Source organism: Nestor notabilis, unplaced genomic scaffold, assembly GCF_000696875.1.
Source record: "Nestor notabilis isolate BGI_N333 unplaced genomic scaffold, ASM69687v1 scaffold2091, whole genome shotgun sequence".
NCBI lineage: Eukaryota > Metazoa > Chordata > Aves > Psittaciformes > Psittacidae > Nestor > Nestor notabilis.
Genome location: NW_009914022.1, coordinates 16,152 through 30,940, shown reverse-complemented (window position 1 = coordinate 30,940; position 14,789 = coordinate 16,152). Strand labels below are relative to the sequence as shown.

Here is a 14,789-nt window from a genome sequence, read left to right as displayed (position 1 = left end):
GCTCCAAGATGGCGGCGCAGAGGAGGAGCCTGCTGCAGAGTGTGAGTGGCACCTTTCCCCCCTCCATGCACACGCACCCCCCCAGGTGGGTGCGAGGGGGTACTCGGGCCTCCCTCTCGTCTGCCCCCTGCGGTGCCGTGTGGGAAAGGGGGCGAGGGTGGGGAGCGTCCCATCTTAGTGGGGAGGCGGGCTGCTGCCTTCAAGACCCCTGTGCGGCCTGAGGGCAGGGGGTTCCAGCTTGCGGGGGGGCCCTGCGTGGTAGTTGATCACCAGCCTGGGCTGGGCCGCCGCTGTGCAGCGCTGTGGGGCCGTGCCTGTGCTGCGGGGTTGGGGGTGCTCTGCTGTGGAAGGCGGCAGCCAGCGACGCGTATGTTTGACCTGGCAGTGTACGCCAAGGAGATGGTGGTCCCAGGGATGTCTGCCAGCAGCAGGGCCCCAGTCCCCTTGTCCTGGGAGAGTGCACTCTAGCAGGGTACTTGCCATGAATGTGTGAAGGTCTGGTGCACCAAATATATAGCTGAGTATAGTGCTGTGCTGTATGGAGTGTGAAACTCAGGTGCAAATCTCACTTCTCATTTTTTGTTAGCAAGAGCTCAACGTCAGAGGGAAAGGAAGTGGTAAGTAATACAGTTTTGCAGCAGGGAATACCAGGTTGCTGGCTGGAGTGGTGTGCTGCCCAGTTATCAAAGGGGGAAGGGTTGAGAAGAGGGTGGGGCTGGATTTGTAACCTGTACTGGACCAGGATTCGCACTTTGGGCTGCTTGGGGTTTATATATTCTCTTGGCTCTTTCTGTCTCCCAGGAACAGCAGCCCAGTTGGACAGATGATTTACCATCCTGCCATCTCTCTGGGGTTGGCTCAGCTCCAAACCGTTCCTACAGTGCAGATGGCAAGGGGACAGAGGGTCACCCCTTGGAAGACAACTGGTTAAAATTCAGGTAAGTGGGTTGCACCTGGGACACAAGCTCCTGCCAACACCACGGCAGGTGAAAGCAGTATTTAGTTTGTCACACAGGACTTGGAAGACCAGGGTGGGGCCTGAGCATGCAGGAGGTGTCTGGAGGAACTTGTTACTGTGTTTCACAGACATCTGTGACCTCTTTGCTTTTGTCCTCTTTGACAGGAGCGAGAACAACTGCTACCTCTATGGTGTCTTCAACGGCTACGATGGTAACCGAGTCACCAACTTTGTGGGACAGAGGCTCTCTGCAGAGCTGCTGCTGGGCCAGCTACATGCAGATCATAGTGATGCTGATGTGCGTCGAGTTCTGCTGCAGGTAAAGAAGCTTTGGCTGGGAACAGCTCCTGCTTCTCACACTAACCACCTCCTCTTTCTGCCACCAAGAGAGCAGCATCTGGTTTCTGTGGGGGTTGGAAACATCTGCCAAGAGTTGCAATTGCACTCATCCTGAGCAGCTGTGGGGCTTTGTTTCACTCCCACCTCATATCCATCTGTCCCTCTGGCTCTCTCAGCACACTGCTGAGAGCTCTCCAGAAAGCTGCAGCTAGTCTGCACTGGACATGTAGGAACAAGTCAGCCTGCCAAGGAGATGACAGTGGGTAAAAGGGGAAAGTTAATGTGTAGGGAGATGGATTTGTGAGTGTGTTTTCTTGAGTGATAGGCAAGTTCTTACAATCAACACACAAAATTGGGTAGGTCTCTGACATTGCTGTGAACGTGTTTTCAGTGTTTTTGTCTCCTGTTTTGAGTTGTTGCAGATTGTTTTTACAAGCTGTTAACTAGTTGCGCTGAAATAATTGTATTTCAATGTTGATGCAGTGATCCTCGAATGTACAGTGATCATCCACCCTCATGAGCCAGTCTTAAGGAGGTGGGAATGGGCAGCCTTAAAGGTCTGTAGGCATTGGATAAAAGCTTTGTTTCTCTTTATGGCCTTTTTTTAGGCTTTTGACGTGGTGGAAAGAAGTTTCCTGGAGTCCATTGATGATGCCTTGGCAGAGAAGGCCAGCCTGCAGTCCCAGCTACCAGAGGTATGTAGCCTTAAGAACAGAGATTGCTGGAGGTCCCACCATCCAGACTGCTGGATGAGGTATGGGCATTTGTTATTCTGGTCCAAGGGAGGCTGTAACTGAAATTATTTCTCTGAGTCTGTCTTTTGGGAGCTTGCATGAAGTGAAGCAAACACCTTGGTCCATTTTCCAGAGTTCCCACTGTTCATGCTGGCACTACTAAGACCCGTCATTGGTTATTTTAGTAAGGAATTGAATGTATCATGGAGAGGAGTTTAGCCTGTATGTATGGCTCTTCCAGGACAAAGCCATATGACACAGATGAGAGGCAAGGCCTCAAATTTGCATGGCATCTGGGCAGATGTGGATCCTGTTCTTCAGGTGAACAGGGCCGTTGTTTCCTGAACCTGTTGAAGGCATGTCATTTGATAGGATTGAACAAATAATTTTAGGTCTTGCATAGGCTTGGCATGAGGCTAAGATATGCCAAGACAAGTCCCCTCCCTACAGAATTTTGATTCCAGATGTGGTTTCTGTACTGTGGACTGTGTGTTTCAGCGTTTCCCTCATTTTGGCTTCCAGGGCATCCCTCACCACCAGCTGCCTCCTCAGTACCAGAAGATTGTGGAGAGACTGAAGGTTGTAGAGCAGGAGATCTCTGGAGGAGCCATGGCTATTGTGGCTGTTGTTCTTAACAACAAGCTCTATATTGCCAATGTGGGTGAGTTGGTTTTTGTCAGCAGCTCAGTCTAGGTGTTTCTGAGGGTGGCTGTGATTCTGGGAAGTGAAAATTTGAATGTGGGGGACAGTTTCTTCGCTCTGTGGCCAAGAGGTGATACGCTTGTTACTTACAGGAGCATTTGAAATCAGCCTGGCTCTTTATCTCTACAGATGTTGGCTGATGCAATGTGTTATGACCAGAGAATGGAGGGGAAAATGGGTTGAGAGGCAGTAGTGCAGGTTCACTGAGAAGTTGAGGGCTTTCTTGTGAGGTACTGGCTCAGGCCTGATTGAAGAGCTGCCTAGCAGGCTTACTATGCTGCTAGCAAGGCTACTTTTTGAAGATAATGATGAGAAGGTACATGAGCCTTTCTCTTTTTTTTTTTTTTTCTTTTCTTCTTTTTCTGCCATTATTCCCTTCTCCCGTTCCTTTTCCATGTGGATATGTTCTCAGTCTTAATGGCAGAGCTATCTGGTGTCTCATCTCACTGCTCCCACTGCAGGTACCAATCGGGCACTGCTATGCAAGTCCACGGTGGATGGGTTGCAGGTGACTCAGCTCAACGTGGACCATACGACAGAGAATGAGGATGAACTTTTTCGCTTCTCCCAGCTGGGTGAGTGTTGGGTTTCTTGTTCTGATCTGAGAACATCACATCCCTCTGTTTATCTGGGGAACCAGGAATGATTCAAGCCACTGGAAACAATAAATGACCACAAAAAGAAGCTTACTGTGTTTCCAGTTGACAAGTTCAGTACCTTCTCTTTCTGCATATCTGGTTATTGTGAGGCTACAGAGTAAGTTCAGCTCACTGAACCAGCAGAAAACTGCTTTTTTTTTTTTCCCCCAAGTGTTAGTTTTGAGTCTGACTGCCAAACTGCCATTGATTTGCCCTCCAGCTGTGTGATTGCTGGAGTCAATGGGAAGGCAGGAGTGGAAGCACACAGCTGGAGGGCAGAAGTGGGATGGACAGTATCTGACTGTTTCTTTGGAAGCAAACCACAGTTATGCTGGGTTAAGTTCTGTGTGATGCCGCACCCTCAGGATGATGTGTTTCAATATGTCTTTGTACAAGCTGCTGTAAAAAAGGGAGCTACACTTCAGACAGAGGCAGGCCAAGCACTGGCATTTACTGCTCTCACGTCAGTAACTATTGAACTCTTAATGCTGACATTTTGCTTTAGGCAATTTTCCTTTTCCTTTGTAGCATTTGACATGCTTTCTTTCTTAGTCTAGAACTAGCCCAGAACACCTGTGTGATTGCTAGTACCAAATTCTTCTTGAGAAAGTTCTGTACCTTTAAGTAGATCTTAAAGGTACAGAAAAGTTCTTAAAGAAGAACTTTGCTTTCTTCATTAGGTTCATCTGGTAAATACATTCTTATGTGGTGAGGCTGTTGATGCGGTAATTTTCTGCTGCTGGGTCTTACTTTGTTCTATTTCTCTTTCATTTCCTCTTTTACTTATATTCTTACAGTAGGGTTATGTGCCATGAAAGAGAAGACTGAATACAAGACTCTAGGAAAAGAGACCTTTTGACTGTCTTTCTACTGCCAAAAATGCAGAATTTGGCTACAGTCTGTAGCAGAACAGGGGTCTGGTAGAATCACTGACTTGAACCTGGCACAGCAGTGGCTCTCCTGCTGGCAGTCCCAGCAGAAGGGAGAGCCTGTGGAACAAGCCAGTGAGTACAGGCTGTTTTGGGGGCCCAAAGCAGGTTGTTGTAGGGTTAGGTTGAACTGCAGTGATAAGAGGTAGTGGAGATAGTGTTTGTCATGATGGTGCCTGTGTCACATCTCTCCTGGGGGAAGGGAGGAGGAGGTCTTATGCCTTTGTGGTTCTTCACCCAGCACATCGCAGCTTGTTTAGTGCTCCAGCAGTGCTGCTGTGATTTAGACACAACCTCTCTGGCAAGCTGAAAGCCTCCCTGTGTTTGTGTCTGTCGATAGCATATATGCCCCTGCTAGGAGCTGGCAAATGAGCCAGGCCATGTTGGTGAGTCAGCTTTGGTCTGCAGCAGATGGCAGAGTTGTGTCTTACTGCTGGGGTAGGTGTGGAGCCATCTGTGCAGTGAGGCTTGGTTTGACTCAGAGGGAGAGTTTCAGTTGGACCCCTGCCTTCACCTTGTACTGAGGGCAGTCATCCCTAGATAAAACCTCAAAATAACATTTTTGCCTGTTAGCTCTAGGTGTAACCAGGGAAGGGGAATTGCCAGAACAGACCAGGTAAGTGGCTCATCTGCTCTGAGTCCTGCCTCAAATAGTAGCCACATCCAGATGGTCCCTGTTAGAACCTTCTTTGAGATGGGATTCCTTCCTTGCCCCTGCCAGAAGTATATCCCCTTAAATTTATTTAAATAAATACTTGTCTGGTAGTTGTCTTTATTTTAGGAGTAGCCCTCATCAGTTTGAGCACTTGAGAGAATTCAGTGCCTCTTGTAGATAGTTCTCCTTTTCTCCCTCTGCAGTCTAGTGTATGAGGGAAATTGTAATGCAGAATTTAGGAGCAGGGATCAATAAGAGGCAGAAGTAAAAGCAGAATCCTTCACATATGTTTTTCTCCTTCCTACCTTCTCCTTCCATTGCACAGTCCAGAGCTGACAGGAGCAGATGTTCCCCTGCCTTTTCAGTGAATGCCTGTGCACCGAGGCCAGCTGCTACCGGTGGCTTTGGACCAGGATGTGGGCCTTGCCTCAGGGCCAACCCTTGCATTCAGAGTGTGCATATTGGGCTGTGTGCATCTCTCTCTTTCTCTCGCCTTCCCAGATAACAATTGATGAAAAGGTGTCCCTTGGAACACAGCAAACTGCTCTTCCTTTTCTCCGTGTTGGGCTCCTGATGATTCTTTGGCATCTCATTTTGTCTTACAAGTCACTCTAGCTGTGGATATTTCTTTTCGCATTCCTGACAGTGTAAGCAGAGGAAGTCCTGCAGGTTTCCCAAAGTCAATTAAACCTTTTTTGTTTTCAATCTGGCAGGCTTGGATGCAGGAAAAATAAAGCAAGTGGGAACTATTCGTGGACAGGAAAGCACTCGGCGAATTGGAGATTACAAAGTCAAATATGGCTATACTGATATTGAACTGCTCAGGTCAGAAAAACTGAACTTTGAGGTTTCAAGCCTTACTTTTCTTCGTGACCCCTCCATTCTTACCTACTATGTTACCATTAAATACTAAATAACACCGTCTCTTTCCAGTGCTGCTAAATCAAAGCCCATCATAGCAGAGCCTGAAATCCATGGAGGGCATTCGCTGGATGGAGTGACTGGCTTCTTGGTGCTCATGTCTGAAGGGCTCTACAAGGCACTGGAGGCAGCTCATGGGCCTGGGCAGGCCAACCAGGTGAGCCTGGGAAACATTCCCTTGGCTCTGGACTTGCTCCAGTGGTGTCAGCTGCTCTTGTACACACCTTGCTCCTCATCTGCCCTGTGAGTGCTGGCCAGGTTGAACACCTGTGTGCCATCCCGTTCCAGTCTGTAATAATATGGAGCTGCTTTGCCAAGCCATTTCTTCTGGGCAGCTGCCTGTCCCATAGGAGTGGTCCTTAAAGGGAATGGGATGATTCAAGGCACAAGGGCGCATACCAGCAGGAGAGATTGGGAAGCATCTCAGTCATATGAGTTGCCATAAAAACTCTTAGATAAGCTGGCAGGAAAAGGTTTCCTGCAAAATATCTTAAACATCCTTCCTCTTGGTTTTGGTTTGTTTTTTTTTTTTTTTTTGTTTTTTTTTGTTTTTTTTTGTTTTTTTTTTTAATCTTCTGTGCTCAGGAGATTGCAGCCATGATAGCCACAGAGTTTGCCAAGCAGACATCACTGGATGCTGTGGCACAAGCAGTAGTGGACCGGGTTAAGAGGATCCACTGTGACACTTTTGCCAGTGGTGGGGAACGGTCCAAGTTCTGTCCCCGGCATGAAGACATGACGCTGCTTGTGAGGAATTTTGGGTACCCCCTGGGTGAGATGAGCCAGCCCACACTGACACCAACGCAAGGTATGTTGGGGAGAGAATGGAGCAAAATGGAGGGTAGAAGATAGGGTCTTTTGATCGATCCAGCACTAACCTAACATCAGGAGAGGAGATACTCTGTGTATAAGGAATTTTCTTACTAAAGGGATTATTGGCTTCTGAGACCTAGTCGGTGACAATTTGACAGAATACAGTACAGCATCTAAGAAAGGCAGCTTAATATAAATTCTTGGGTTCTTTGGCTTTTCTTTGCCATTTGAATCCCCAGTTGTTCATATCTCAACCTCATTTTATAACTCTTTCTCTCTTCTTAGGAGGCCGTGTCTACCCAGTCTCTGTGCCATATTCCAGCTCCCAAAGCACAAGCAAGACAAGTGTCACACTGTCTCTTGTCATGCCTTCCCAAGGCCAGATGGTGAATGGTGCCCACAGCAGCTCAACGCTGGATGAAGCGACCCCCACCCTCACTAAGTAAAAGTCTTTCTCTTTTGCTACCTGCAGTTTTTCCCAGTACCTCACACCATGTAAAGTGGTTGAAAAGCAGAGAGACCTGTCAGTTACCTGTCAATCATACCCTTATCTGGAGGGTGGCCCTCCTGGCTGCAGTATTGACAGCCAGCAGAACGTGTTAGCTGGAAAGCAGTTGTGTGAGGAGTGGGAATGAGTAAAGCGAGCAGCTCTGAAGCCAGCTCTGGCAGCATGCCTTGGGAGCATCATTTTCTGCTGTTCGTGGAGGGCACTCTGACAGCAAGCAGCCCTTCTCCATGGATCTTGCGTGCTGTGCTGGATGCTCTGCATGGAGAGAGTGTGGGTGCCCTCCATTTTAATAAGGAAGAGGGGCTATGCAGGTCAACTGTAAGGCTGCTGGAGAGGCTGCACTGCACAAGTTGGCTTGCTCACAGGCAGAGGCCAGGGTAGATAAAAAGGATAAAGGTTAGAACTGGATTCTGTTTGGGTCCACTTTGCAGAATCTTGCTAGTTAGCAGTTGTGGTTTAGGTTCAGCCTTTGGCACAGAGTGGTGTGTGTACATGCTGCAAAGTGAAGAAGCCCTCTGGTTATTGTGTTCTGGTAGCTCCAGAAACAATGAGGCTGACGCACCAGAGCTGCTTTGGCTGCAACACAGGTCACGCAAGAATAGCTTTTCTTGCTGCCAGACTCTTCCCGTAAAGCTCACACTGTATGGGTATGGGGAGGCCAGCAGAGTGCATGCCTCTTTCCCCCTTCTTCCCTCCAGTTATTTTTCCTGCTGCCTGTCCTCTGTTCCCTGGATGCCTGGTTGTACTTAAGGCCTTCCACTTAAATGTGAATTGGATGTTTTTTGGTGTTTATCTATTCCAAGCAGTTCTCAACGCTCCTAGTGCTCTGATAGAGCAAGAGACAGCTAAAAAGTTGCAGTTTGCTAAGGATAGTTTGATCTGTGAAGAAGTTGGCACTTGTTCTCATTCTTTTCTTGTCCAAAGCATTAGATGGAGAAAATAAAGATGCTTGTGTTCTCTCTCTCTCTCTCCATAGCCAAAGCCCAACTGTGACTCTCCAGTCAACTAATACTCACACGCAGAGTAGCAGCTCAAGTTCAGATGGGGGTCTCTTCCGCTCCCGGCCTACCCACTCCCTCCAGCCAGATGAAGATGGGCGTGTGGAGCCCTATGTGGATTTTGCAGAGTTTTACCGGCTTTGGAACATGGACCATGGCGAGCAGGGAGCACTGACTGTGTCCTAAGGTGGAAATCTGCCTCCTTCAGCCACCCTGCGCTCAGCTGTGCAAGCAAAGACTGAGGCAAGACTGGGAGCGCTCCACTGAGGGCTGTGTTCTGCTGAGAGTTAACTCCTATCCAGGATATGCTGAACACTGGGCTGGGGAGCACGTGCAGCGCTCTCCACACGTGTTGCCTGTGCCAGGTACCCAATCCTGACCAACCTCATTCCCTCAGGAGCCCTGTGAATAGGGAAAGGGGTCTTGAATGCAAATAAAGGTGCAGAGAGGGCTTCCTCTGGATAATGCAAGAGTAGAGGCCTGTACAAAGGCTGTGTGCGTGCGTGTGTAGGTGTGCATGTGTGTGCCTGCGTGTGTGTGAGCTGTCATAATGTTTCCACAACTCGATTCATAATGCTGTGATTCCAGTGTTCAACTCCATAGAAGATACCTCTATTTTGCAGAATAAATAACTTATAGCTACACTCGTTGGCACCTCTGTGGCTTGCTCTCTTCCTTACAGAGTTGTGTGTGGGTGTGACAGCTCTTCCTGGTGAAACCCTCTGCTCCTCCAGAACAGGGGCTTGTACCTCGCACAAGGCAAGCTTTTATTGCAGACGTGACCTGAGCCCCTGCAGGTGATTTAAAGGGTAAAGTCTTTGTCCCATGTTTACTTATTTGCTGAGCTTCGGCACTGGATTATGGCTTGGAGTTAAACTATGCAGTCAGATTATTGGGTTTTTGTAGGTGAAATGCACGTTTCCCTTGATCTAGGCCATCTGGAAAGTTGCAGGGGACAGGTGGAGTTTTTAACAGTTTAGCTGTGCAGGCTTCTGGTAGAGCACAGCAAGAAGTTAGGGGTGGATAGAATGAAAACTATGTAATGATGCGGCTGCCTCGAAGGTGCAGACGTGCAGCCTAAACTGGGCAGCGAGGATAGGAGGGGTCCTCTTCGTCTGCTGGCTTCGCATCGGGTCGGCCGAGGCCTGGGCTAGCTGAAGGATCTTCCTCTTCAGTTCAGGCTTCCGGGAGCCTCTTCTCGCTGCAGCCTTCCCCTCCGGCTGCCTAGCTGGCTCCCAAGGGAAGGAGACTTTCCCCAGCAAACACTGGGAGGCCGCAGCGCCCGGTGCCTCCGCGGGGAGTTGTGATAAGGGACCAGGCAGACCAAGAGAGGGCTAGAAGGATTACTGCAGCAAAGGCAAGTGAAGGAAGCGGCCTGGGTTCCTGCCTGGAATATTTTTGCTTCCAAGCTGGTTGCCTTGGGGAGGAGAAGGGATGAGGATGAAGTAGCAGAGGATGCTACTTCGAGGCCAGTGTGTAGCAAAGCACTTGTGCGTGCAGGTTCAAGGTGCTTCTGGTGTGCCAGCTTAGAAGGGAGCACATGGAGATTTATCCCTTTGGATAAATCAAACAGCACTGAGTGCCCCGAGGCAAGATCTGAGTTCACTGAGAAGTATGTGGGCAGGATCAGAGCAGTGAGAAAGGCTTGCTTCCTCAGAAGGCACAACAGAGATCCCTTGCAGGTAGAGGGGTGGCTCTGCCACTGCCCCTCCACCTCCCTCTGGCACAGGAAAACCCGGTGGGGTTTCCTGTGAATTGTGTGGGGCTCTTGGGCTGCTGGCAGAGGCTCATGTTTCCCTGCCCTCTTGTAGTTCCCAGGAAGGCTGAGTGTGCTGAACATGCCAGCACAGGCACCTACCATTGAGACCCTTCCAACTCTGCAAGGGAAGCGGCACCATGGGGTGCAGAGCAGCAGAGTTGTGTGAAGTTTGGTGCCTTGTTCCCAAGGCTGACCAAGGCAGGGGTTGGCAGACCCTCACCCATGTCCTCTGCCCTGTGAGGAGCAGGGAATTCAGGTACCTGAGCTCAGCCTGGCCTTGATGTCCAGGACCACTCTGAAATGTTGTTTGACCTATCCTCTCCTCCAGCTTGTTGTGTGGCTATTTAATAGGATGGTGTGAGCCTGGTATGGACTGAAATGGAGTTGAAGCGATTTAATCCTATTCTGTGTTCCCTAACCTGGCACAGATTTCAATAGCTGTATAAACAAGTCATTCTTGCTTATTCCCCTATCCCATTTATCTATGGTATTTGCTAACTTATACCGAGAAGAGTTCCAATGGGAAATATTCCAGCCTGTGGATGCTCCAGATAAAAGTTTAAGAATTGCCAAATGCACTTATATAAAGCAGAACACTCAAAACAAACTTCTTTGGCATAATTACCAGTTTATGAACTACAAAAAAATAAAGTGGGTAGGAGCGGGTGGATCATGCTAAGCTGTATCTCTACAGTCACTGGAAAAAAAGACATGGAAAATAGGTTTTCCATACATGCAATGCAAGCTGTGGTTTAGGAGTCCAGGTCAAAGAAACAAAGTGAATGTTGTGTATGAGGGAAGGAGGCTCATAAGCGAATGTTGGTATTAAAGACTGTCCTTAGGGAGCAATGGGAAGATGCAGGCTGTAACAACAGTGGAAAAACCTCCTCTCCCCTGCCTCTTTAAAATAAAGGAGTGGATGGGAGAGGACAGAACCAGAGTGATCTGGAGAAACAAGAGCAAAGGCTTTTTTGCAGTGTGGTGAAATTCAAAACCACTCGAAACATAAGGTCCTAGGCAGAAAGAGAGCAAAACAGTGCAGCTCTGCACCATGAGACTGCTGGAGAGGACCTGGCAAATTAAGATCTGGATATGCAGAGTAAGTCTGCCGTAAAGGCAACTAATCTTATTTTTCAAGAGCTATCCCCATGTAAGACAAGGTTAGAAATGAGAAGCCATGTCCCTGGAACAGGAACGGTGGGGATGCTCCACAAGCCCCCCAGCTTCAGGTGCTGGCTGAGGGTTGTTAGAGGTGCTCAGTCTGTGGCTGGTGACACAGGCAGGGAGAAGGTACCAATCCTCATGCTCATGCACAGGCAGAAACATGAATGGGTAGCCAAGCTGAAGCAGTGTGCTGAAGATTTGGCAGGAACGAATATGATGCAAAGACTTGAGATGTCCTCTTGGGGAGGACCGAAGCCATGTGCACCTCACTGCACGCCAGGGGTGTGGACAAAACCCAGCAAAGACTGGAACAGGCTTTGTAGAGTCCCTGCTGACCCCGAGATCTCCAGAAAGAGCTGACCAAAAGAGGAGGCTATGTCAGGGCTGATTTCAGTGTGGAAGTGGGGCTTGCATTGCTCTGGAGCTGAAGCTGTATCTCTATCCTAAGCCATCCTCAAAAGCCTTCTCCTGGCTTGTGCTTTTGCTCCTGTTATCACCCCACCAGGTAGAGGTGCCCAGGCGAGAGACAAGGAGGCACCCCATCATCCCTCCCATCCCTGATGTTCTGTCCCTCCCTGCTTCTCCCTTGAGAGACCTTTCCAGCAGTCCAGTGGGGAGCACCCAGTGCTGGTGGAGGCGGCTCAGTGGGTGTTGGTGAGATACTGGCAGCTGTCTGTACCTTCTGCCACCCATACATCTTGTGGTCACAGGACAAGCAGCGGGGGCCTCTGCAGCACTGGAAAAGCATGGTTTCCAACAAAAGCTTGGCAGGGTCATGTCCACCCCAGTCTGGGGTAGAAACGAGCCATCAGAGGGAGACCTGGAAAATCATAGGGTGTCTTAGGGTATGGGGATCTGCAGCCATGGGGTGCCCTTCGATGCCACCTAAAACTGAGGTCATCTCTGCTGCTGAGGGATCACTGGGCACGTTTTTATTTTAAGCTCTCCATTAGCCAAGCAGCACACCCATTTATAACAAAATCTTTAAATAGCGGAAGGAGAGCCAGGCAGGGTGATGGCCAGCAGTTAGTGCTCAGCTCTGGCACATGGTCTGTGGGCAAGTCATGCAGGGCTTGGGTTTTCTTCAGCAGCTAAGGCATCAGCTGAAACTAGCACAGATTCAGAATGGTTTGGGTTGAAAGGGACCTTAAAGCTCACCCAGTTCTAACCCCCTGCCGTGGGCAGGGACACCTTCCACTAGAGCAGGTTGCTCCAAGCCCCTGTGTCCAACCTGGCCTTGAACACTGCCAGGGATGGGGCAGCCACAGCTTCTCTGTGCCAGCGCCTCACCACCCTCACAGGGAAGAATTTCTTCCTTATATCTAATTTAAATCTGCCCTCTTCCAGTTTAAAGCCATTAGCCTCTGTCCTATCAATACATGCCCTTGTATGTCAGATAATTGATTGCTCGAAGTTATTTTCATTGTCCAGATAATATATACGTAAATAGCTGAAAAGAAAGCTGATGAAAAATTACAGGGACGTGCTCAAGCTAAATCTCTGCTTGGAGTGGCAGCAGTACAACCACAATATGGAAAGCTAAAATGGGCTGGTTTGTTCCCATTCATTCACCTCTTAATTAACACTTGGTTGCTTTTGGCTCACCTGGCCTTTCCAATAGGGAAGAGGCACATGGTGAGCGAGTGCCGCTCTGTGCCACCAATGCTCCCTGGACCATGCGAGGGAAATGCAGCATCCTTGACCAGAGTTTCTGCTCCCTCAGCTGTTGTGCTCTGAAGAGAAAGGAATGTGTCCTCCCTCCTCTCCTTTTCTTTTTTTCCCTTCCACGTTAAGGTTTGGAGAATGTTAGGAGATACAAGAGTTTGTGGCACCATTGAAAAAAATGCCATAGTTGGCCTCCTGTTGTTGCAGGGTGGAGAGATAGCAATAGTTGAAAGGTGCTGCCTAAAATATATAAATATTTTTTTATTTGATGGCTAATAGGTATTTATGTATAATAGTCTGTTTTTTCCTTTCCTAAAAATTCTGAGGAAGGGCTTTAGAGTAATCCTGTATAGTTCATTACTCAAGTGAATTGCATTTCTTTGGTTAAGAGCATTGCTGGCATCCTAAAATGTCAGTGCTGTTACTGTGAGTTGCAAATAAACCACCAGGGATGGGTTAGGTATTTTAAATCCTATTGCTCTTTCTGTAAGCAAAGGAATGCTATTTTGGAGTATTCTGGCTAAAATTCAGCACGAGTACTTTTATTCTGCCAACTCCAATCCCCTCCTGGAGTTTCAAATGGATATGATATTTATCTTCACTTCCCGTCTTAACTATTGTGTGTTGTCGCTGTAGGTTGCTAAACAACTGCTGTCTCATCGGTGGCTGTATTTTGCTGGCGAATAAAGTGAGCCCCGTGTGCATATGAACCATAAAGCTATTTGGAGTCCTTGCATAAGAACCCCAAGATACATGTAAGCTGTTAATATTTATTATGTGGAGCTGAGAACATCACTGAAGATGGAGGGATTAGAGTAACTGAGTTCAGGCTGTTGAACAGCCAGACAGAATGGAAGAGAAAACAGATACCCTGGAGGAATAAGAGCAAAAAGCATGAGGAATTTTCTGCATGCAGGATTAGACTCCACTGGAGCATGGAAAGAAAAAAGCCTGGGAATGCTCCGGAGAGCCAGGGCAGATAGGATGGATGCAGCATTACAGCTTCTTGCTTGGAGGTGAATCTTCCCCTCTCTACTTCCCTGAAACAAGTAATAGCTTAACCACGGGCTTGCTGGGCTGCAAACAGCAGCGTGTGAGAAGGGACCTGGACACAGCAGGAGGCAGGTCAGAGAAGGTGTCTCCAAAGTGTGTGAGAGAGGACTCGATCTTTCAGGCTGTGCAATGCTTGGGCATTGGCCCTCTCTCTGCTAGGTGTTTATAGAGTCTCCTAACCTGTTTTGTCTCTTTGCCTCATCTGCTAAGAACAGCCTGACCTAGAAGCTCTGCATTTCTTCTGCTGGCTTTGCCTGAGCTGGGCAAAGTGCTTTTCTCTGCCTTGCAAAAAACAAGTGACAGTAGGGAGCAACACCAGTCCCTTTCAGCAGAGCAAAGTCCTCAACAAACCCGATGCCTTGATGTCCAAAGTACTCATAGCAAGGAAAAGCAAGGCTTGAAGAGCCAGAGGGTATGTAAGGGTGGCCAACCTTACACTTCCCTGCATAGAAGCTACAGAAATACTTTTGCACAAAGCTCTTCTGGCCAACTAAGCAGGCCAACAGCCACCAAAACATCTCAGGAAGCCACTGAGGTTTGTTTCCAAAGACAGCCACAAGCCCACTCATCCAAAACTGAGCTTCCTAGAGGTAGTTGGGCATTTCCGAACACACAGCACAGGGCTCCCAAACCGAAGCGAAGATAGGCAAACACGGCCGCCTCTGACCTCTGATGAGAGTGGTTGCTTTGGAAAATAAGGACTCCTTTCAAACTTCAGGATCAAAGCCGAGCTGTTAGTGGTTTCATGCATCAGCAATTTGGAAAGTCCCTTGCTCCAGCCAACAGCAGCTGGCAGTTGAAGCAGAACAGGTAGCCTCTGGTTTGCCTGTGCACTGCAGGCTCCTCTGCCCTCATGGGTGCCTGAGCTGCTCGACCCCTGTCCTGGCTGCAAACCTGCTCAGCAAAATATCCCAAACCCTGGTGCATCCATCACCTCTGAGGCAGCTGGGCAA

General features: G+C 48.7%; 1 protein-coding gene across 2 annotated transcripts; it reads left to right on the top strand.

Moving 5' to 3' along the window:
• Nucleotides 1-6: 6 nt before the first annotated feature.
• On the top strand, nucleotides 7-8,839 carry TAB1 (TGF-beta activated kinase 1/MAP3K7 binding protein 1). Of its 2 annotated transcripts, none has more exons than XM_010023453.1 (11): nucleotides 7-41; nucleotides 802-938; nucleotides 1,124-1,277; nucleotides 1,906-1,992; nucleotides 2,554-2,692; nucleotides 3,195-3,308; nucleotides 5,669-5,780; nucleotides 5,889-6,033; nucleotides 6,462-6,684; nucleotides 6,975-7,131; nucleotides 8,174-8,839. In XM_010023453.1, the coding sequence occupies exons 1-11, from the start codon at nucleotides 9-11 to the stop codon at nucleotides 8,379-8,381; spliced, it is 1,509 nt and encodes a 502-aa protein (XP_010021755.1). In that variant the 5' UTR covers nucleotides 7-8; the 3' UTR covers nucleotides 8,382-8,839. The 2 variants fall into 2 exon arrangements, with proteins under 2 accessions (XP_010021755.1, XP_010021756.1); XM_010023454.1 differs by having other exon boundaries at nucleotides 8,180-8,828.
• Nucleotides 8,840-14,789: the final 5,950 nt, after the last annotated feature.

Excerpts from the sequence above, each read along its gene's own strand:
- TAB1 (XM_010023453.1), top strand. The coding sequence starts at position 9 with ATGGCGGCGCAGAGGAGGAGCCTGCTGCAGAGT. Across the intron at positions 2,693-3,194 it reads GCTCTATATTGCCAATGTGG|GTACCAATCGGGCACTGCTA; the intron begins GTGAGTTGGTTT and ends CTCCCACTGCAG. Across the intron at positions 7,132-8,173 it reads GCGACCCCCACCCTCACTAA|CCAAAGCCCAACTGTGACTC; the intron begins GTAAAAGTCTTT and ends CTCTCTCCATAG.